This window comes from Dreissena polymorpha, chromosome 2, assembly GCF_020536995.1.
Source record: "Dreissena polymorpha isolate Duluth1 chromosome 2, UMN_Dpol_1.0, whole genome shotgun sequence".
In the NCBI taxonomy this organism is placed as follows: Eukaryota; Metazoa; Mollusca; class Bivalvia; order Myida; family Dreissenidae; genus Dreissena; species Dreissena polymorpha.
The window spans coordinates 8150305-8175306 of record NC_068356.1 but is presented as its reverse complement, the minus strand read 5'-3'; the positions used below and the strand labels follow the sequence as shown (position 1 = coordinate 8175306).

At 34.1% G+C, this 25002-nt stretch overlaps 2 protein-coding genes across 6 annotated transcripts in view; both read left to right on the top strand.

The window, feature by feature from the left end:
* LOC127865767 (coiled-coil domain-containing protein 40-like) overlaps window positions 1-8949 on the top strand; it is a 31626-nt gene extending 22677 nt beyond the window's left edge. For all 3 annotated transcript variants that reach the window (XM_052405719.1, XM_052405717.1, XM_052405718.1), the window contains exons 17-20: window positions 217-337; window positions 755-913; window positions 7630-7749; window positions 8081-8949. In XM_052405719.1, the coding sequence (XP_052261679.1) occupies window positions 217-337; window positions 755-913; window positions 7630-7749; window positions 8081-8209 (529 nt within the window). In that variant the 3' untranslated portion in view covers window positions 8210-8949. The remainder of the gene's footprint in view (window positions 1-216; window positions 338-754; window positions 914-7629; window positions 7750-8080) is intronic.
* Window positions 8950-12345: 3396 nt separating this feature from the next.
* Window positions 12346-21432, top strand: LOC127865769 (cyclin-F-like). Of its 3 annotated transcripts, none has more exons than XM_052405722.1 (11): window positions 12346-12505; window positions 14146-14315; window positions 15101-15207; window positions 15440-15507; window positions 15736-15926; window positions 16469-16630; window positions 17051-17280; window positions 17541-18098; window positions 18277-18376; window positions 18557-18866; window positions 19118-21432. In XM_052405722.1, the coding sequence occupies exons 1-11, from the start codon at window positions 12499-12501 to the stop codon at window positions 19630-19632; spliced, it is 2418 nt and encodes an 805-aa protein (XP_052261682.1). In that variant the 5' UTR covers window positions 12346-12498; the 3' UTR covers window positions 19633-21432. The 3 variants fall into 3 exon arrangements, with proteins under 3 accessions (XP_052261682.1, XP_052261683.1, XP_052261681.1); XM_052405723.1 differs by lacking the exon at window positions 12346-12505 and adding an exon at window positions 12987-13115; XM_052405721.1 differs by lacking the exon at window positions 12346-12505 and adding an exon at window positions 13181-13449.
* Window positions 21433-25002: the final 3570 nt, after the last annotated feature.

Here is a 25002-nt window from a genome sequence, read left to right as displayed (position 1 = left end):
GATACTGTTATATTAAAGAGAGCTAGGTTTTCTCTGAATGCACAGGTAAGTCTAGTAAAAAAACAAACAAGCAACTCTTGTTAATTCAAAAAACATTCCATTGGGTTGGTTTAAATCTTTGTTTTGTGTACCAATTTACTTGTTGTTTAAAAAAATGTCATCGAAGTACCCACAATCTACCAAAAAACGTGTTGTCATTCACAAATCTCATTCTAGACGTGACACAATCGTCACTCGTGGAGATGCACAGACGAAGATGAACAAGAAAGTGCTTACAAAAGGAACATTTGAGCGTCAGATGAATGAAACCAGAAAAAAGATCAAACAGACAATTCAGGTTTGATTTTTTTATCACATTACTACTTTTATGATAAGCTTCTTTAGGTCTTCATTTCAGTTTTAGATATAGGGCGTTATAATTTTTATAATAATAATTTCTTATACATGTTTTATATTTGATGGATACCGGTAAGTAAAAGATTTCTCTTAGATTTGATCATTAAAAACTACCATTAAACCAGCAGCACCCACAAAGTATCTTTTCAAAGATACGAACAATAAAAACCTATATACAAAGTTTTTTTTTTTTAGGACAGTTATCATGTTGGTGAACATAGCAAAAAATCCAATCAAACAATGAACCAACCCTTCCTTGTCATTACAAACTTATTCAGTAAATAACCACTCAAGTCTATGCTATTTGATTACCTGTCTGTCCATTACTCTTACAATTCCCTTGTACACGCCTACCCAGGAAGCAAACTCGTGTGACTCGGAGATTCAGCAGCTTCGAGAGCATCAGACCCAGTTGAGTTCACAGCTGGAGCAGGGGCAGGTAACTGTGCAGGAGCTTCAGGGTGGCTCGGACTCACTAGATGGAGACATTGATAGACTCATCGAGGTCAAACAGAAGGTACGCGGGTTGTCATTGTATCAGTGTTGGGTGTGAGGGATATGAAAAAAGGTTTCACATGTGTGAAGTTTCAATTGAAACCTATAGTAGAAACAGTGAGATACAGATGTTGCATGTTTGCCTTTACCTTTTTTTTAGTACAAAAATGGGCATACTATAATTGCTTAGTTAAGGTGACTCATTGGTCAATCAAGCTGGCCTTAAATCGCAATGGAATACACTATAATAAACAAACACTTTTTAATTGTTTTGTTTAGTATATGAGACAAAGAAAATATTCAGGGTCACATCACAGTTGGTGTAGGTGTTTATTGTTTCTTTCTTAATGTATAATGCTTTTACTCTTTTTAACACTTTCAAGAATTATGTCAGAGATTTTTTTATATTACAATAAGATATTCAGCAACTCCAAAAAAAAACACCAACAGCTTTACTGACTGACAAAAAAATAATAAAAACTTCAGAAAACGTTTAACAATCCCTCAAAGATGCAAAATTAGTAACATCAATGCAAAATTAGTAACATCAATGAAACAATATCATTTGTGAGTGTGCCTATGATTTATAACACACTAACAGAAATGTAATGTTCATTTTTCAAATTTTGACAACATAGATTAGAGATAACTGTACACTGCCATCCAAATTGAAACAACAATAAAATCTCAATTTGTAAATGGCTATTAAAATTGACAAGAACAGTGATAGTACAAATTTACGACTTTAAAACTTTACCTGTGCAATAATTTGAATATGAAAATGACCACAGGGCCGAACTGTTACAGGGGTTCAGAAACATTACAAATTGATTCAAGTCATTGATAACATGATAAATGTATGATATAATCTTGCTTCAGTAACAATATTGGGGTGGGCAAATAATCGGTTTTACCCATTTGCAATTAAATTTATTGGTCCATGTCAGACAAATGGCTGTTTCTTTTGTTTAATGTTGCTGTAGGTTCATGTTTGAGTTGACACAAAGTTTACTGATATTAATAGGTAAAAATGGTTCTGAATTGAAACAGCCAGAACTCTAAACTTAGAACATTGATATGCATGTTGCACTTATTCTTTGACATCACACTAAATGTCTGTATACAAATTTAATTTGGAATTGATGTTGTATTATTAATTAAGTTTTTTTCTTTTTCTTCATTTGCAAGAAAAATGTTCAGCTGTACAACAATCAGCAGCCACATGGATTTGTGTCAATGACATCATTATATTTGATTTTAGAACAAAATAATGTTTTATTATTTTCTTTAGTGTTTACCCTGTTCTGAAACTTTATTTATGTGCTTATTAAAATGGTTTTGCTTTTGTGGACTTAATAAAGTTATTATAAATCCAAAATGCATCTTTATGAAAAAGAAAATAAATTTGCTTCTGATTCTTAAGGAAAAGATGGAAATATTGAAATATCTGAGAAAAGAAGTTATTTACCAAATAGTTGTCTTACACTATTTTACAGTGTTAAAAAATACATCTCAAATTCTGTTTTACAATTTTATCTGATTTGAAATCTTCTAACAATATCATTATTATCACATAACCATTTGTTTGATGATACCAACTTACATGTTACACAAAATCAATATTTGAGGAGTATTTTGTGTAACTGTTATTTGAATTTGCCGCTAAATTCAAACAATGGACACACTTCACTTTCATATTGTCCATAGACAGATTGCCAAAGGCGTTAAGTTAATGTTAGATGAATTAACTGTCATTTGATGACATGAAACATGTTATATTGCTGTACTTTGGGCCCTTAAGGGTCTATGTTAAGGGTTTGATTATTTTGAGATGACCCCTTAAATGTAGTGGAAAGATCCTTTGAAGTTTTGGAGGGAAAACACCTCTGTTGAGGACAGAACTAGGTTTTTCATTAATTTATTACTTCAAAAATTGCCTTGTTGAGTAAAATCTTCATGATTAACATGATTGTTTTAAATTATTGTAGGCAACATGCTGGATTTTAAAGAAGCAATATATACAAATAAAATTATGAGCTGCTTTTTAAGAACCCTTTTATAATATTTTACTTTGTTATTACTGTTTTCCTCAAATCAATTGCCCATGCAATTGTTTCGCAAGCTAAACAGCTGTATTAAATAATAATTTAATTACTTGTATAAAGGCATCATTTAACCTAAACTTTTCAGCGCTGGAACCAAATTTTAAAGACCTTTGCAAACAGTTTGGATCCAGATGAGATGCCACAGAACATGGCGTCTCATCAGGATCCAAACTGTTTGCTATTCGGATAGTGTTCTTTGAAAAAAAATCGAAGAAAATGCTTATTTTATAAATTCAGCAGACAACATTTTAGCAGACGACAAATTTTCCAGCATGCAAAGAGTTAACCTGTACTTTCATTCCATTTATTGTGTAAGTCATGCTAACATGACACACATCTGTACTGCAATATTTATTATTATGTGCTGCTATTAATTTGCATGGTAACACCTATATATTTTCCCATGCAAAACCAAACACAATCAACAGCAAGCTTCCTTTTGTGCAAAACGCTGTCACAACAAATGATTAATTTTGCATACTTCTTCACATATTTTCTCATACCTTGCATGAAGAAATGTGTGACTTTTGCACCATTAAGGTCTGTGAAGTAGATGTACCCTCTTTGTTCAAGTGTTAATGTAATTTCTATATTTGCCTGACTAGTTGTGATATCAAACCATGCAGCAGGCTTTCAAAATTAGCACAAATATTTGGTGTTCGCACCTTTGGTGCTAAGTGCAGGTTGGGGGCCTGGTGTGGTTTCACCTGCCTCTAATGGTCAGTTAAGCACCTACTTTAGACATTGTCAAATGGCCAGTTCAGCCGTTTTAAATCATATCTGAAGCTATTTTATGTATGACAAAAAAAAAATGTTTAAGAATACTGCTGCCTGTATTCTCTCAAACAAACGACTGTGTATTTTACAGTGCATTATTTTATTCCATTTGTTTTTTGCAATGACTTAATTAATTTTCTAAATACCTAATGTGTAGGCAAAAATGAGCCTAAGGAATTAATGTTCATAACATACTACCATGTATATTGTTATGTGTTTTATGAAGTTATATAATTAAAGAAATACACATTTTCTTCAATATAACTACATAAGTAGGCTTTAAATAAAAATAATGTCATGTAAATAGCACAAACATTGAAAAAAATTATGTAACATTACTCATGTATTAAAATTAATGAAATAAAAATTCCTCTGTCACAATGTTGCAAAGGGAAATCATAGAGGGAACCTCTTGAACTTGTACATCACAGAGTGGTGATATTATTCAAGTTTGGTAATATTTGTTTGGCGTGAAGTAAAGCTCATCAAGAGACCATTGTACTGGCAGGGACGCTGTAATGAGTGTAAATATTGATATTGCGCAACCCTTGTTTGTTTCTCATTGTGTGTTTGATGTTAGGTAGGATTAGGAAAGATAAAACAGTCTATTGACCGTATCTAGAAATACCACTGGACACCAGTTTTCTTCCATTTTGTTGGACTTTTGAGAATTATGCAGTAGGTCTTTTCCACTCTTTGTGCCCGTCCATGTGTCTTACCAATTGTTTTGTGTACAACTTTGGGGTCCATACAACTAAGCTTTTCATGGAAAGTATCCGGTATCTTCAAATATCATCATTCATGCACACCCATCTTAAAGCAAGCTAAATTGACCTTACAGCGTGAACATTTTGTTTTGCCTGTATCACCCCACACAAATCTTCTTTTTATAAGCAGGAAGAAGGGGAATAAATTTATTTATTTACATAAAACTTTTTTTTTTTATTTGTCTGAAACTCACTTAATGCAAAGATTAGCAAAAACATCGATTTCATACCATGATTATTAACTGTTACTCAATAGCTTTCAGGTCCAAAACATGTCAACAAAAAAAAGATTTTCTTATTATCATACTTTGCTTTTTTCACTTCGAAATTAAAGGTTGTAAAAGGATTTCTCAATGAGCAAACTTTTGTTATTTCACAGGCAGAGAATTACTAAGAATTTATTTTACTTCAAGGGGATTTGCATTCTGCAACCCTTTTGAGGGATTATCAGAAGCATGTGAAAGAGATCAAAGTGATGTCATTTGGCAGTTCCTGGGGCCCTAGTTAAGAAGAGCGTGACAGGATAAGCTGCTTTAATATCACAATGCTTTCTTCTTATTGTTGATGCAATAAGGGTTGGTTAAAGAAATTACTGTTTCATTTTGACAAGATCATCATGGGATTAAGTAAGGTTTCATTGTCAGATTTGTTGAATGTACATGATAATAAAATTGTGCAATTTGTTTAAAAAAATTCAGTGACAAATTGTTGTTCAAATGCATATGCAAATTACATATATTCCTAATTCATTTACTCTTCATGTATACACAACCGGTTTGTTGCAATCATGATGTGAATTTAAATGTGCATCAAGGGTGTTCATATTATTAAAGCAGACTGATTATAATATATGGCATGAACATAAGCATTTTTCTAGTCTGTCACTAATGATAGATATTGGCATAATTGGCACACTCTTCAACATATCAATAATTTTCATACATTGATAGCAAAACCTGTAAAACATGCATTGGAAACCTGTTTACATGCTGATTAAGGGCCATTTAGGGTCGTAAACATGCAATATTGGAAAATAAAACTGGCAAAACAAACTGCAATTAGTGTTGGCATATTTATTATGGTCAGATAAAACACCAATCAGACCAATATGATAATGCCCAAGAATAGTATCTATCTTTATTTGGGAATATTGATGCATATGCATGGGAACATAATTTTACTGTCTTATTATGCACATATGTTTTATAATATATACTATTATTATAAATTAAGATTTTTAACCACGTTGATTGTATTTTACCAAATGGATTGCATTTCTTTGTAACCTGTTTTCTTTTATTGATGACTTTTGGATCTTCTTGTTCATTTATTTTCTGGTGTGAAAAGGGTCAATTTAGTTTTCACATTTTGGCTGTCAATTTTTACAAATTGTCTGCATAACACTTATAACCAGAGGCCCCAAACTACTAACCAATTTAACAATTTCTAATTATGGCCCCTAATTTATGGCTTCTGAGACTGTTATGGTGATAAAAACACTTTGTACACTACAATTGAACAAGTAAATTTAAACACATTTTAGCGACAAATGTGTGACACATTGCTTAGGGCTATTTTTCCTCATTTGCAGTCATGTTACAATAATACTGTAGCAGGTCTTTCTTCCTTATTGATGACTGATGTAATTTTTCTTGGTTCTTATCTAGGCTTGTATCTTTTTGGAGTTTGAAATTGAGTAATTAGCAATGAAAATGATGGTGACAAGATAAGGTAAAAAATATCTGTGTCAGTACAAGCTTAAGGTTAACCTACTTGTACCTTATAGTTTATTTGTTAAACAAATATTGTCATTGTTAATAAAATATTTAATACTTTAAATTTTTATGTAACATTTTTGATGAATGAAAAATAGTTGTTTGTGTACTTTACAACTACAACTTTAATTTAATGTTAATTTCATTTAAAACTAAGAATTGTTACTGCTGATCACAAAATAAAATTTTTGTTTTATGTATGTTAACGTTTAAATTAAATACACAACTTCATAATGGAATTTTTCCTTTATAAGTCAATGTAATAAATGTGTGCATTTGTCTACAAGTCACCTTTACCTACAAAACCTGTCTCTAGATGCTATCAGTGTCAAACACTTTTATGATACCATAATCACCATCTTGACCAGAGACATTTCACTTTAACAGCCTTGTACAGTTACACAGCACCATTACAAGGATCTTCATTCTGTTTGATTTTGATAACACAGATGGAGATGTTTATCCCGGATCATTTAAATACTGTTATACACCAACAGTAACTGTTTCTTAAACCTGATTACTTAAATCGAATAGCAGAATTTTCTACTTTCCATTGACCAAGTTTTGCTAAAGCTTTTATAGGATTACTGATTACAGAATTCGCCACACAGAAGACTGTGACAGCCTGCCAAAGTAAGGCTCGGGGATTAAGGGCTGTTAATCCGTCTTTCTTTAATAGGATGTGTTTGTGATTACAGCTAGGCATCTGGATGGGTTCATGCTTGCATATGTCCAGCATATTGCATCTGAAAAAACAAGAACACATTTTTTCTTCCCCTTAATCTGACCTTTGTTGTTTTGTACTGAATCAGTTCATACCTGTACCTCGTTAGATAATGGAATTTTTAGGGTCGAGCAATATTATACCCCTTTTTTTTTAGAGAGACAAGTTGTGAAATTTGTAATAATTCATTTCTTTAAATAATGTAAATTGTTAATAGTTGAACTTCTTTGCAGCTGTTACGGTGTGTAACACAATTGGACAAACAATTGATAACTGCATCTACCTTCAAACGATTCACTGATCTTTAAACTACTAGTATGTCCCAGCAGACCAAACTGTGTTTGGGGCTCAAAGATCAAATATAATTTGTCATACCTTACACCACACTCTTCCTAAAGCGAATAATGTGAAACTTTTTTTACCTTGGACATGAACAGTTAATGATCGAGTATTCAAAAGTGTATGCTTGGACATGAACAGTTTATGATCGAGTATTCCAAAGTGTGCGCTATGAGAAACATCTCTCTTTGCAATGAAAGAAACAGTTTAATGCGGAGCTGCGTAAGCTATAAGTTGCATCTCTGTTTCAGAACATGACAGAGCTCCTAAGTCGTCAACAGAAGATGAAGTACTACCAGCAAGCCAAGGACGGCAAGTACACACGCCTCTGCAAGAGCGAAGCTTCTCTCGAGTCTGAGTACCAGAAACAGGTGCGTATTATCACTGGCTGAACTCGAACACAATATAAACTAGGAATACTGAGTTAAGAGAATTGAGTCATTGATGTTTGGTAAGGAAAGATAAGTTGCAAATAAGTTGCGAGAATCGCAAACAAGCTTACGAATTGTAAATCACTTTTTAGAGCCCATAGTGATGGTCTCAAGACTGAGAAATATAGTCAGGGGTTTAAACAAGATTTGATGAAAGCGTATGATATAAAGATGACGGTGGGAAATATAAATTTATATTCATGATTTCCCCACCTCCCTTTTCATAATGAAACACCGGTGTAGAAATTATATATATCTGGTCTCTTGTCAGGTTGACCGCATGCAAGCCCTGAGTGCGATCGTGGACCGGCTGAACCAGGAATACCCGCATGTCCAGCCCACCCTGCGGCGCGTCACTGTGAACCTGAGCTCCAAAACCACAGAGGATGAGAGCGTATAATCAGCAGCCATTGTAGGCGTGCTAAGAAAAAACCCCACAAAAAGGGAGAAAGTCATAGATGTTATACTAAATGTGATATTGTATTTGAACTCTGTGTGACCCATTCTGTGATATGAACTTGTTTTAGTTTTTTTTGGCATGAACGTAGGTTTCAGAATAAAAGATGTCTATTTATTTAAACTGTGTATTTTTATTTATAACTGTGAACACTTTGTGCTGAATACTAGCATTATTTTATTGTTTCTGTTGCATAAATGTGATGTTCTATGAAAGGTATTTATAAGTGAGCATTTATGGCACTTGCTGGGTATTCTTTATTACACTTTTAATGAAAGCAATTAAGATGAAAATGCATCCTACTTAGAAAAAAGTGTGTGAGTGATAATTGTTCATGGTAAATGTATATAGTTGACACTGCCTGCTATATTTATTTTCCTATACATTGTCTTAAATATAAATTTATTCTGAGGATTCACATGTTGAGCATTTTATATGTTGTACATTTCCTTATGTTTTGTAAAAAATATATTTGTTGAATTATTGATAAGTCTGTAGATCTTATTCCTTTCATAATGTATTATAATTTAAAGAGAATGTTCACACACAACGTACATCTTTGATGCAGAATCTGCTGTTTTACTTTTCTCACAGCAAACCTGACTTCAATACGTTTTGTTTATGATGTAAAATACACATTTGTATTTGTGCATATAAGAGGTGAATAAATTGTACAAATAAAATGTGTTTAATACATTGGTATTCAGTATAGATTTCCCATGTTATTACACTAGGATTCTTCACATGTAAACACAAAATATTTATCGACAGATGTCTGAATGTTTTAATTTAAAACGTCACTTTGTAAAAAGGTTAAGTGCTACACCATTTGGTCAATAAATATTTGACATAAAAGTATGAAATTATCAAGAAGGAATTATCATCTGTGAAACACACTGGAGAAAGCGTAAAACGTGTTATAATAAAAAAGTACTTCTATGGGCAAAGAATGATGTGAATTTGTATGTTCAATGAAAAATGGCTATTCTGTGTTTTAATTTGTTGAACCCACTATTACGATGCTGGCATATTACTTAAGATATATTATTATAATTCAATGAACTAGATTCCATTTAGGCTTTTCATAGAAATTTACGCTGTGGTTAGTAAAAGAACCGAGCGATTTTTTTCCCGCAACGCATTGGAACAATGATGCCAACTTCGGAGGCACTGGTTTGTAGTAAACCTGCCTCAACGCTATCCACCACATCTGTTTACCAACAGTCTGTGGCAGCGAGGGGTCAATTATCTCTAACTAATGATCCACTTCGTGGGGCTAGCTGCTCCCTTAGATAGCCCCCGAGATTGGAATAGTGTTTGTTGTACCAGTGGGGGTCCGGACGGTAAGAAGCAATGGGTCCAAGAAAGTATACAGGCGTTTGATGTAGAACGATTCCACACCTGGGCATATCGGGCGCATTCTAGGTAGGCCGTTTTGTTTTCAAAATTTGGTAAAAATGCATTAAAATCTAGCGCCAATCTTTTTGCCAACACAAGCGATGTACAATGTATACTGAAATTGAATTAATTCACATCTATCATATGGGTGTTTTAATAGGTCCCTGAATTTATTCACCGGATAACTGAAAACCCAGTCGTCACAAAAAAAGATCAGTTATGTAATTACTAATTTGTACAAAATTTAAGCGGCGAATACGTAGTGAGTGGCTCGTTATAAACGCGAAATTCTGCATGTAATAAATAAATGAACATTCATAATTAATATTGACGTATATGTTATTTTTGAACGATGCTTATATACATTTCTTTGTTAATTGTTGAATAAAGTGTTATATACATGCATTCTGGAAAACCAATGCAGCAAAATCGCCAACTTTGTTTTAAAAAGTGTTGCGTTACATGTTTGCCATCAACTCCCAGGTTCCCTCGAATTTTCGCGCCATTACTTATAAGTTAACGATACGGAAAATACGGACTCGTGAAAAAAAACGTGTTAACAAACATTATTTTTTGTTAAATAATATTATTTTTGAAGGCTTCAGGTTATTAAAAAAAAGTTTTTTGTTGATTGCATGATAATAAGCGGTGCGTATATCAAAGCAGACCCTTAATCGGTTGCAGTCGTGACGCCATGAGGTCCGGCGCGTGCCGTTAGATCATCACTGTTAATTACGGGATCCGACGTAGGTACAATCGATAAGTCCACAATTAAAAAATTGATTCGGCTCATTACGCCATATGGGCGAGTCAAAGAATCTTTTTAATGTTGGCGCGGGTGTGAAATCCGCGGACTGTTATCTTTTGTAATGTCATTAAGTTATTGATAGGCTTATTAATAAGAAGTTAATTGTAAAAACGCGTGCATCGTTTGAGACGTTTCTTCCCTCATTATTCCGGGATGTTTTTTGTAGTGTGTATTTTAATTGAAGCCTCTTCTTCTCCTTTTTCTTCTTCTCCATCGCCCATACAAATCACACTAAATAAGGCTTTATTGTATTATTTAAATTGTTTAGTACTGGTAAATCAAAGTGTTACCGTCTAGGTGCACACATGTTTTAGTTCATTGATTTGATTGATACTTTAATTATTGCATCAACTTTCAGGAGGCATACATATTAAACATAAAAAAACACATGACTATATGAGCCTTATTTAGTTTTATTTATTTTAAACAAATGTAAAAATATGTATATATTAATGAGGAAAGGCTGTCCTCTGGGTTTCAGTTTGACTAAAGTTATGTTCTGTTTTAACTAAAACGGTACAGATTGGAAAATGTTTCGCCTTTAATGAAATGTAAATAAAATAAAAAGTATTTTTAATCGTGTTCAATAGCTATAGCATCACCCATCAATTTAAATAATGGGAAACATTGCCACCGCATTTTATCAATTTATGCCTAGCGTCTAGAAAAAAGGCCTTGGCAAACAGCGTAGACCCAGATGAGACGTCGCATGATGCGGCGTCTCATCAGGGTCTGCGTTGTTTGCTTTAAGGAATTTCTGTAAGAAATATTTTAAATATAGAAATAAATATACTAGACATCCCTAATTTTGGAAATAAATTGATCCAATTTAGATGGATGGGAGAGTCCACAAGGCATAAATGGGTTAAAACAGAACTTATGAACTTGATCAAACTGTTCTTACATTCATTGACACATTCCAGCTGCCTACTGGAATCCACAATCTTGATGTTATTTCTGTAAGCGTTGACACGCGTCGAGAATGCACTCGTCTGTTTTTACAATCGACACCATGCTGTTTTTAAACTTAATGTCATACCATCATCAATATTTTGATAAGAGATTTAATCTGTATGTAATCCTTTTTTGACTATTATATTTTACTGAAACGATGGTGCGTGTTTCGGCGAAAGGAAAATCTATATTATAAAATGTGAATGATAACAAACATATTGATATGCTGGTTTCAAAACGTGATCAAATCCTAAAACCTTAATGATATTATACTGAATTATGTATGTCTTAAAGAATAAATATTGACTTTTATTAAGAAGTATGCACACATCTGTTCAGTCATCATCTAAACATGAAATAGCAAAATTTTGATAAAAGTTTTAAATAAAAAGAGAAACAAATCTTCTGAAACACCAAATAAAATTAGCATACTGTTTTAAAGTGAAAATTTCTGTTCTAAGCATTTTTTGGCTATATTTTAAACTATTTTTTCAAACAAAATCTACATTTTAATTGGTTTGAACATACACACACAAACAAAATATATGTGTTATAATTGTTTAAATGAAGATAATTAACATAACTTTGATCAGAAATATAACTCCAAAATATGAGGATGACTGAATGTATAGTAGGAATTGATAAAACTTGATCAAAGAAGGATAGTGCATAGATAAAGTTTAAGAAAAAAAATCATCTGTTCGTCTTCGAGGTTAAAGAATTGTTTGTCGCACTTTTAAATAGCTATTACTTTCAACTAATCGTTTTATCTATATTCTAAAATCATACGAAATCATATTAATTGAAGTTACTTTAATTGACGCAATCCAGCCCACCACTTGTCGACCAATCAGCGAGTCGGATTGTTCAAATTTGAAATTGCCCCGGGAATGCTGGGACGGGGAGGTTTCCCTCTGTTTATAAACGCGTAGCGGTATCAGCCAATCAGCGATTTGCGTACATCACTTGCTAACTGTCAGTTGTATGAATGTTGGACTGAAAGGAAGATGCGCCAGTAGTTTTTGTTTGATTTTTTGTCTGTGTATGTGATATTGAACAATTGTCGGACATTATGAAAGGTAATGTATTAAATGAACGGATTAAAAATATTATTAAATATGTTTGTTTCTCAAACAGTGAAAGGTGTCATAATCTGGTTACGGAGGCGGGCCAGAAGTTTTCAAACTTTCACTTTGAGTTTTATCATTCTAATAACGATAATCCTTAACCAGGGTAATCTAAATGTTTGAGTTTAACGAATTTGTTTGTTTAGCTGTACATTTTATGTTCACTTAAAAGTTTATTTCAATTGTTGATGTAACCGTTTACAATTTTCTTGGGATTTGTTTTAAAACTAAACGTGAAAAACTAAGATTTTAATTTAAGTTCAAATTTTAACATATTAATAAATAAACATGTATTTCGAATTATATTGTATTAAAGACGAGAATCGTTTATATCAAAAGCTAAGCAATATGAATTGACCTACGTTAGTTACAAATATACAAACGGTGATTTTAACGGCTTTTACTTTATTTTTAAACTGTCCTCATTTGAATATGCACTTTGACCTAGCTGGTATTTCGGAACGCGTCTATATTTAACCGCTAGATCTAATTGTCCGATCACCGCTAAATTCGGTTCAATCAATCGATTATTCGATTCCCTTTGTCGGCTATCAGCGTATAGGTATGAACTTAGATAAATGTTTAGACGTGCATATGTTCTGAAAGTCTCGCCTGAACATGTATTCACCTAACGGGAAATTTGATTGGGTATTGGATTGTCAGGCACAAACATGAAAGGATTAATCGATAATTGAACAGGATCAAAACGCGTTAGAGAATGCATTAATTCCAATGTTTGTGCATGCAGTAGTATTAACTATGCTACAAACAGATTAAAGTTTCATAGTATATAAAATCCTGTATGCATCTTTTAAAGCAGTGGAATTATTTCTCTCATGTTGTCAGCATCATTTGGATAATCAATAAGAAATTAAAAATGGTTCTGTTGTCATATTGTAAGTAAATGTGTTTATATATTAGTGATTTAATGATCAAGTTTTACATTTACAAAAAAATAAGCTGAGTTGAATTTAATGTCAGCATTAATTTACAAATATAAACATATATTTTAATGGCGAGTAAATATTGAATTAGTGAACTGATTTCAGTTATTGCATATGACTTAATAATTTGTATTATCACTTGCAAGTAATTTGTTATTAATGAGTTTGATTTAAGACTTGATCATATGACATTCAAAGATAGTGGTTGGGGAGCGAATGACATATGTCTATCACTAATTTGACAGTACATATTTGATGTGTTAGCATGCTTCCTTAAGAAAAACAATTAGCTGTCAATACAACTTAGCAGTATCTTGTTGACATTTTGATATTTTGTGTTCAGAGTGTTTCAAAAACAGATTTCTATTATGAAATTGTGGCATTGTTTAATAATGTAGGACGTTTACCATTATACCATCGAACATTTTTAAGAACATAATTTATTCAAAATTGATTATAATAAATAATATTAATTTAACACTTATTATTTATGCTCATGTACTTGGAGTTGTATTGATGTATTATCTGACTTTAGAGAAGCAGATAGATTTAAAATTACAAAATTAGGACCCAATTATAATAATGTAACATTTCAAGTTATGTGGTAATTTAACCATGTTTCATAATTTGAGTTTATCTTTTTTACAGTGGTAAGAATGATTGGTGGCGGACAGCAGAAGTCCCCAAAAGAATTCATCCCTGTACACAAATACCTCAGGAGCTATAGCCAACGCCTCACAATGTGGGACCTCCCAGAGGAGATCCTAGTCCACCTTTTAAAATCCCTTCACATTAGGGATCTACTGAGTATGAAACAGGTATGGGTGAACATTTGCAGTGCTGCAGCATTTTTTTCCCCCTTACAACCACAAATATTGAAGATGGTCAAAAAGGAAATTAACTTAATTGGAACTAATCATGAATGAATATTAAATGTAAGGCACTATCTAAGGTAACATCTTAAACTAAAGGACAATTACAACATTTAACTGAATAATTGTAGAATTAAATCAGTTAGAAATGTATGTGTTCAATATGTGGAAATTGTATGACCTGGTAATGTTTGTAATTAACTGTACCTTCACCTTTTAACTACACTTATTGCTGTAAATTGTCATAAATTTGCAGTAATGGCCAATTTCATATCTGCTGTCAATTGCAATTACTATTTATTGTGTTGGGACATGATGTGAAATTGCCCTATTGCAAGTATTGACAGCGCATTATTGATCATTGATGTTGTTATCACTAGTGCAAATAGACCAACACCATGACAATGGTTGTGGCTCAATGTGCTGTCACCTTATTGGAAAAAGTGTGGATGGGCTGCGAAATGCAACTGTTTGTGCTATTTGGAATATCATGGTACATTATAAACTGTTAGACATTGCAAAGCATTGATTTATTTCACCTGCTTCAGACACCACCAAATTTAATTTGGGAGCAAATAAAGACATCAACATAGTGTTTTACCTCAACAAAAATACTGATAGAACTTTAAAAAAATATCACTTGAGTTTTTTTATAACTTTTTATTTAAGTTTAATTTAATAACCATTATCCAAGACATTTTTTTAATTAATCAATGTTTGCCCTTTTTCAGGTTCACCCCTATTTCCGGGACTTGATCCATAACTCACAGTCGGTTTGGTCGTGCGTGTCATTCCAGGAATCTTGGCCCTCTGCTAGCACTCTACCACATTTTGACAGGTATTTACTAAATCTTGTACCCGTTGAACTTGCATTCACTCACAACTCGGGTCATATTTATAAAATAAAATATTAGTATCTAAATATGTTTGGAAATCCAAGATTGAAACCTCAACATTAAATTGTTATTTGAATACATGTGGATATGTGTGTTCATGGCAATTGTTTTTCCTAAAGATTTATATTATAATTAAAATAAGCACATTTCTTGAAAATCCTTTGTCCTTTTCAGAGCTGCACAAGTTGGAAATGTAGAAGCACTCGTCAAACTGGCCATTGCCTACCTATATAACGAAGGATGTAAGTATCATGTATTATATACATGTATTACCAATTTGTAATAAATGCGTCCTACAAAGTATAACAAGTTAAACACATTTGGATCTTGAAAAAAAGCCTACAACAACAGCAATTTTATGTTGTCTTTTTTTTCGTTCAAGCATAAAAAAAGAGTATGGAAACCAAATTCATATTATAGGTTTCTTTAATAGAAAATAATAAATTATTATCAAATATATATCTTTTAAGTGCCTAATGAAAGCGATGGGAAAAAGCTTTCGAGAAACGGAACAAAGGCTGCTGAGATGTTTTGCCGAGTGGAATCCTTGACCCCTAACACAGACCCTTTCACATGGCTCTTCATTCGCCCACCCTGGTCCCTGAATGGGGCTTGCTGTAAAGAAAGCGTCTTCAATTTTATGAAAGATTTGCTCAAAGGGGTAAATATTTTACATTATGCAACACTCAGTTATTAGCTCGGCTGTTTTCAGAGAAAACCCGAGGTATTGTCATAGCCAGCACGTCGTCCGATGTCCGCGTCGTGCTAAAACCCTTACATTTTGTTAAGGTTTTGAACATTGGCTCTAAAATCAAAGTGCTTCAACCTACAACTTTCAAACTTCATTATGTACCAGTAACCTGCACCTTGAGGAGTTCTACATGCCACACCCATTTTTGGGTCACTAGGTCAAGGTCACTGTGACATCTAAGAAAAAATTCTGACAAGCTTTTGCAGCCGAGCGTGGCACCCGTTATCCGGTGCTCTTGTTTTATAAATAAGAACAGTTCAATCTGTGCGGCTGCCAATTGCTGACTTCAATCCACTACATTACTCATTCAGTTTTTTGCATGATAAAATATTTGAAGCATTCATAGGTTTTATTGAACAGCTATTTTAAGTCAAAAGCATTCTTTAATGTTAGTGTTTTATTACACAAATAAAAATAAACTTGTTTTGTAAACTTCATCATTCTGTTATCAGGAAAGCTGTAGAAAAATCCAAGTCTGCGTGGCAAAGACCCTAAATCTTCTGGATCACAACAAGCACTCTGCAGAGATTTCTTCCTATCTAGATGAGGCAGCAAGTCTTGGCTCTGGAATTGGGGCCTTCATGCTATGGGAACAGATGAAAATCAAACTTTCAGTGAGTTTGTTTACACCTTTTAGCCCTCTTTCTTGCTCGGAACAAAGTGAAAATGACAATATGCAACCAGCATAAAACCAGATAAGCCTGAAAGTCACTAGCAGTCTGTTCATGTTTTATACTCACTGTTTGCTGCTCATCAGTATCCTATGGTTGGAAATGAAGCCTTTGAAACTTAAGTTGAATCTAGTTAGAAAGGCCTGAGATTTTATTTGATTTTCTTAGGGACTGCAAATGCATCAAAGTGCTTATGTCAGTTGAAAAGGGATATGATAATAGAGACTTAACGTGAAATGGCTTAAATTCACAAGAGTACCTGTATTTTTGTTTTTAATTTTTCTTATCATTTTCTTGGGCAAGTTGTTATGTATAATCATTACATAGGTTTGTACTATATTTAAAGTTGCTGCTATATTTCAGGTTTTAGATAAGGCAAGTGAGCTTGAGTTGATTCGTAAACTGCGTGACATCTGTGCTTTGGATTACTTGGATTCCAAGCTAGAGCTGTGCAAATATTACTCCATTGGTAAATATGGAGGGGTTAGCAGACAGAAGGCAATGTCTTTCATTCAAGAGTTCGTACATTCCGTCCCAGCTTTGAATACTCAAGAAGGCTTTAGCCGATCTCAGGAACTCACACCATCCATGCGGTAAGTTGCAACTGAACTTGGTGATAATTTGTTAATCTGTAATTTATCATATTCACTAGAACATGATAAATAAAAAATAAGCTTAGGAAAGATTATAAAGGGCTAAAGTATGGATATATCATCAAGATACTTACAAATTTATGTTCATCATTATGCACATCAATTCAAAATGAAAGATGATTCCTTGCTGTGGTATTTGTAGCCTTTCTGTTGACAAAAGTTACCAATGATGTATAAACAAGTAATTCACTTTTCTTCAGATACATTTTGGTGGACTGGTTGGCCGAGGTGGCAGCCATGAAGATGTTTTCCACGCACACATTCCACGTGTCGGTGAGTGTGGTCGACCGATTTCTCAAGGTCAACTCCGTCCCTCGCTCCAAACTCCAACTCCTTGGGGTCTCGGCCATGGTCCTGTGCTCCCGCCTGCTCGGCTTGGACATCATCACGATCAGAGAGGCAGCCTGGCTTACAGACAACACATACAAGTACGAAGACGTAGTGAGAATGATGGGTGAAATCACAGCCACCCTCCGCGGCAACCTGCGTATGGCCACCAGCGTGGATTTCGCGGAGATCTTCAACACCTTGCTCAGTCACGACCGCCGACTGTGCTACCTGTCCCAGTATATCTGTGAGCTGGCGCTGTTGCAAGCAGAGATGGGTCAGTACAGCCCTGCGGAGACGGCTGCTAGTGCCGTTCTGTTGTCGCGGTTACTGACAAAGTCTGAGGAGGCGTGGCCTAGCACTATAAAGAACGCCACTGGCTTCAGTATTGAGGATCTCAACAGATGTGCCTTCCACATGCACGAGAAATGGTATGCATAGTCATTAATTTATACTAATATAGTGTGGAATGGATTTATATTAATATTAAATAATTAAGATTATAAACAAAATTAATCTTCACAATTATGTTATTAAAGTTGTTGCAAGTCTTAAATTCATAAACTGATGTAACAAACTTGCTGTAACAGTGTTTTTGTTTGTTATCAGTTTCCTGCAAGGATCCTTTGTGGACCACAGAGACGTTACACTTCAGGCTGTCAAACAGAGATATGCTGATGAGGACTGCTGTAAAGTCAGCGAAATTGAGGTAGCAATTGATAATCATGTATTGTGTATAGATTTTATTTATTAAAAAGATTTAATAAATCTGTATCAGTGATCACCATGAGTCAAAACAACTATATTATTTTCCTGTTTTTTGTTGATAAGTATGAATGAAGCAGCTACATTATTGATTAATTCTACTTATATTTATTGCCAATTTCAGATAATTAGCTATAAAGAGCTCTGCAAACTCCTTGGAGTGACGCAACACTTCGTCAACGGCTCGGACATCCACGTTCGATTCCGCAACGATGATGAGCTCATAGTTTCGCCGTCTGGAAAGAAACGAAGGTCTGGACTTAGAAGCACCAGCTCCCACAAGATCACCAGCACACCAAAGACACCTCGCACCACGCGTGACCAGCTTCGCTTTGAATCTCCTAGGATGAATTCTCCACGGTTGAATGATTCCATGTTGTCTGGTTACGATGGGGACAGGGAAGACGATCTTGATGACTCCATTATTATCGATGGTATGTTGTGGTCTTACTGTACTGATTTGCATTTGTTCATGTTTAAAAGTGATTTTTTGCCATCGTAAAAGTTTGAATCTTAAATGGTAAAAGCAATTTTTGTTTAAACAGTGAATTTTTTCTTTTGATACCAAGGATAACTCCTGTATTTCTATGCTATATAATTTCTCTGGAAATCTAATTTAAAATATTGCTTCAAATACATAGCATATGGAATTGTATTAATAGAATCATTGTCTGCACAATTTTAGAGAGCATTGAAGATCTCAAGAGAGAAGTTTTATTAGACGAGGGTGTCCACTCCGGCTCAGAGAACTTTGAAGCCTGCCTCTCCAGTGACAACACTCGCTCACCGCAGAAATCCACCTTCAACTATTCCGCTCAATCTCCGTTCAAGCAATGCCTCTCATTTGCTGCCTCTAATTTTGACTGTGATACCAATACCTCGGGAATATCATCGTCCCAAAGTTCTGCATCGGATGAGTGTCTGTCCACATCCAATCAGAGCCCATTTTGTTCATCCACTGGTGAATTTTCAGGATCTGCCTCGTTCATCAATCTTCGATCAACGTCAATGACCCTACGTTCTGCCAATGCTGCTTCGTCTGCATGTGGATCTCTCTCTAGCGACTCTGAAACAAATTATGACAATGTGAAACGATTCAAAGGTTCAAGGTCACCTCGTCACATGACCTTGAGAAGCACACCCAAGCGCCAAAAAAGTCGAAAAGTCAGTGGTGGAAAAACCACCTTCATTTTTAATTGAAAACTGTGTTAGTGATTTTAAAACCCACTAAGTTACAGCATCAAACAAGTGCAATGTTCAGATTTTGTACTATTGTTATTTTGTTCTATTCTAGTATTTAATGGTGCATAGCATTACAGATTGCAGGTATAGAACTGAGGGTAAAGCTATTAAATCCATTGATCTTTCATTCAAAATGTTTGTGATATTCTAGTTTTGTTTGAAGAGCCAGTTTAAAATCATGACAATTGTGATAGTTATGCTTGAAGTTTGAAAGTATATGCATAATTGTTCGATGTTTATGTTAGAAATACAAACAATGTTTGTATGTCTTGATTTTAGAGTTCCAAGACAATATAGTTGATCAGTTTAATATTCCAATGAAAGAATATCCATTTTGTTTGAATATTTTTGAAATTGCAAACTGCAATATATTTACGACTGTCCCATTATGTACTAAACTCTTTCGGTACATGTGTAAAACATGTGCATTTCAAACCAGCACATTATGTGTTTGTGTACATAGATTCAGGCAAATTTGGTGCTGCGAAAACGAGGGATATTTATTCTCCATAAAAATATTATATATTTCTGCATAATGTTTCAAATAGCATTGTTTTTTAATATAAATGTCTAAATTTTTTTATGGAAGCTAACTTCTTAATCATAGAATACTTCAAAATAGTTTTGAATACCATTTAATGGGTATGTTCTTTTGTATGCTTTTGGATATCTGATTTCAAGGTTATAGCTGTGCTATAAATTATTTGAGCAGTGATTTGTGCTATAAATTATTTGTGTAAATAGTTTAATTTTATAGTAATAATAAATGAATTTAGTGAATGTACTGCATTGAGATTTTGTATGAAATGTCTGATTTTTTTCAGGGTTTATACATCCTTATGATTGCCATTTATGTGAAGAATGTATTCACTGTTTTTCTGTTAGATCTCTTATTTTTGTTGGTCAATACAGGTTATTTTAATTGCAAATCGAGTATTGTTTCATAATATCATTAAGGAATGTACCCTGTCTCTTAATATCAATGCAAACATGCACATTTGGAAGGCAGTGAACAATTTGATTGGTTAAAAATAACAACCATATTTTGTATACATAACATCTTATAAGAAAATCTACTTTTTGGAAATATTGATTGTTAAATTCAAAATATGCAAGTTGTTTTTAAATCTATTAGATATTTAAATAATAAATATAGGATTCTCAAAGTTATCTCACCCTGTTAAGGGTTATGTTGTACAGTAACACAATATGGACTCTTATTTTGTGCAATTGTCTTTCCAAAGAAATATCTAGTCCAAAGAGCTCATTGGACATTCTATTAATCATCTTGTTTTATACCTCTTTTTAAATCATTTTATTGAACATTTTCATGTTTTTGTTAAGTATGTACGTTGATGGATGTCTACCTTTAAAATGTCAGGTCTGTTTAAATCTACTAAGTTATTTTGTATGCAAAGAATACTTTAACTTTGTGAGACTCTTAGAAGCATGCGTGTTATTACAAATAACTTGTTCTTTACCTACGCAGAAAGATTTATTGCATTTAATTTTAATGAACGTTTTTTCGTTGAATGTTATTGGTGACATCGGCGAATCTTGCTACTATGATGTTGATTTTCTTTGCTTATTCTACGTTCTCGAGTTTTCTCCCTTTGTGCATGATCGTTTCTAGATGTTGTTGATGTATGCTTGTTTACACACAAAGTGTGTACATTTATCATGGACATTGTTTCAGATTGAAGTTTATTTATATTACTTGATTTATTTTGTACACAAATATAAAAGAAACAAAACACATGATGACTATTCTTGTTTTTCAAAGAAGGTCTGTATTCAAGCTATGTGTATTGTGTTCCTGATAATAGTTCTGAATCAATTTAATCGTCGTGTACAATAAAATTCCGAACAAGCGAGGAAATTCCACTCGAACATGTTGGAAAATTTTAAAATTCTCTGCATTGATTAACCTTATGACAAAGTAAATTCCATACGACGATCGGGCAAAATATCTATAAAAATAGTGGAGAAAGCATGCTATTATTTGATTGGTTGGTTGTAAAATAATTAAGTCGGCGATTTTTTGCCCAATTAGGAGAAGTATCAAACCAATTGGAGAAAATAGCGCGAACAACCCTGAAATTTAGCGTCGTGAAATCTTTAGGTTGGGAATGATGGATCTTTTTAATTGCTTGGTATTTATTGCACAAACCAATTAAAATATTTATTTACATGCTTTTTGGCTTGAAATGTTAAGTAACAGCGATCATGTTATTTGTTCACTTGCAGACAATGAACTTTTGGAAAGAAATTGAAGCAGTTTTCCTTTCCTTTTGGCATTTCTCAGACGGCTTACTCAACTGGAAAAGTACATTTTACGGGTAGTTTCTAAAGAAGGAAAAATATCGCTGCAAGTTTACTGAGTATTTACATAGAATACAAAGAGTAAATGTATTTTGACATTTGGCATCACCCAGAAATAAAAGTAATGTAATGTGTGCCGTGTCATGCGTATATGTGTCAAATGTCATATGCGGCCAGCTTTGCTCCAGAGCTACTCTGTCCACTAATGAGCCCGTGAAGCCCTGCTTGACTTTATGGCGGGCAGGGAACCTGCGGACTAGACTCCCGAATGCGCAGGCTCGTTTGAAGCTACACTGTAGCATACGACCAGTTTTCACATGACGCGGCTCAAATGTTTTCAACATAAATGCAACTAGGAAGTGGAACATGTTCACGCCACTCAAACGCAATAAACTTTTAAACCTATACATGTATTCGGTGCGAGTATAATAATTTATAATACTTAATATAAATACACCTGATTTAGCCCACTGCTGTTAATAATTAGGTAAATATGTGATGATTGATCGCATTCGGGCGGAATTAAACGACTTTGACAATCTCAAATCTATTGCCGAAAGAAAAAAATCCTTGTGCATTGCAGCACGTGAAATCACGGGCATGATTTAAACGTTGCTATAGCTGAATATACGAACTATTAAGCATCACAAATTATGGAGATAACAGACAAGTGTATTGTTTGATAAAATGTGTTTAACCCATAGCTCACGAGACTTGTATTTTTTTACTTATAAAACCAAGAAAGCATGCATTTATGAAGATATTATTTTCGCATTAAGATATTCAGTTCGCATTTTTTAGATATTGAGAGTGCTCATTATCTTTTCGATGTGTACGGCTGATGGTCAGAAGTGTGATGTCATGTTGACATATTGTTTCCAGTTATTCAATGCTTTAAATTGCTACAAGCGTCGGGACTGAAGGACTGCGATGTAAAACAATAAAAAAAATGTAGAAAAGAGAAATAAACAAAAAAAGTGTATCATCATTCGGGTTTAAACATCATCAACATAAGCAGCTCAAATTATTCGATTGTTTTGCGTTTGTTTCGCTCGATAAATTTCTTATGATGATTACTCATGAACGAAAAGTTATTTTCAGTACGAATTTTCGCCATTAGTTTCGACCATGGCTTTAGAACTTCAGGTTCTATTAGTCAGTAGTTTACATTGTTAACAGAGAATTTTGCTTACAGACAATGGCTTTAGACCTCCAGGTTCTATAAGTCAGTAGTTTACATACACGTAGTTAACAGAGAATTATGCTTACAAGCCTTGACTTTAGAACTTCAGGTTCTATTAGTCAGTAGTTTGTATTGTTAACAGAGAATTTTGCTTACAGACAATGGCTTTGGACCTCCCATGTTCTATAAGTCAGTTATTTAAATACACGTAGTTAACAGAGAATTTTGCTTACAGGCCATTGCTTTAGACCTCCAGATTCTATACAATCAGTACTTGAAACGGTTTACATTAAAGACACTTACTGATAGACATTGTCTAAATACGTCCATGGCAAGACATCATAACATGACTTAATTGACGGAGAAGTACCTGATACAGTTTACACAGTCGTGTACTCAAATACTTTCTCTAAAGCTGTCCAACACTTAATAGTCACTAAATAACAGAGAGAAAGTTACTAGCAGACGTCCAGTGTCTTTTCAGTCACACAATTGCACAGTTCCTAGAGAAATGTATATATCGACATTCTCTAACTTAGTTTCAAATATATAAAGTGTCTAGCAGACATTCTCATAAACGATCCAAGGTCTACACAGACAATCACTGTCACCAAGGTCTACATAGACAACCACTGTCACCAAGGTCTACATAGACAATCACTGTCACCAAGGTCTACATAGACAATCACTGTCACCAAGGTCTACATAGACAATCACTGTCACCAATGTCTACATAGACAATCACTGTCATACTTCTACACGTCTAAATCTGTATAAGGTCTATACCGTCATTACATGACACCGTGTTCTGAGAAATCTACTACCATACCATGTAAACTTTCCTAAGTCAACATAACACATATAATATAGTTAACGGCAAACATTGTGTTCACAAAGCGTATAAAGTCAACACATGGCTAAGTGTACAGGACAAGCTTGTCTTGTGGTAGATTGTTAAAGTTTGACAAATAAAATCCCAACGACAGCTATATTCCGTATGCAAGGGCATCATTGTGGATTGTCATGAAATTATTTTCGTAACGGACTAGACTTATGGCCGAATATGTTACATTTATTTCGTCTTCTGTAGTCTTGTAGTGGCTGCATTCCTTTGCATGCGTGTTCGTAGCTAAGGGCAAGGTGATCCAAGCCTTTGCATAGGAATATGAGATTTTGGTTGTATAGGTTAATGCGGCTCGTTGGGTCATTGTCGACCTGAAATGGCTTGAAGTCACCCGGCGGTGACTACAATCCGATTCATGTCACCCCGGGATGACTTCAAGCCGATTCTAGTCACTCGGTCGGCTTGAAGTCACCACAGGGTGACATGAATCGGATTGAAGTCACCATAGGGTGACAAGAATCGGCTTCTAGTCACCCCCGGGTGACTTAAAGCCATTTCAGGTCGACAAGGACCCAATGAGCGTTAATACGGCAGCGACTAAGGACACTTTATTTTTATTTGGCATGTAATCAAAAGACAAAACAATCAGCTTCAGTGCATTTTGTGCACATTTCATCATTATATTATCTATCTCACCTACGAACATATTCAGTCATCATTTTTTTACGTTCGCACAATCGTTCATAATTAATAATAAATACACCCTCCTACAGGCAGTCCTTCTCATGAAAAATACATCACTGTAACTTTCAGATATCCACCTGCCAAGTATACTTAATGTCGAAGCAAAATCGATGAAACCTTGTTTCACCGCAGATCTCGTTTCGCGTGTTTGTATAATGATTGTGTATATTATTAAATATACCAATATAACACGGAGTTAATATTAAGCTTGTACTCGCACAATTAATGTTCAAAT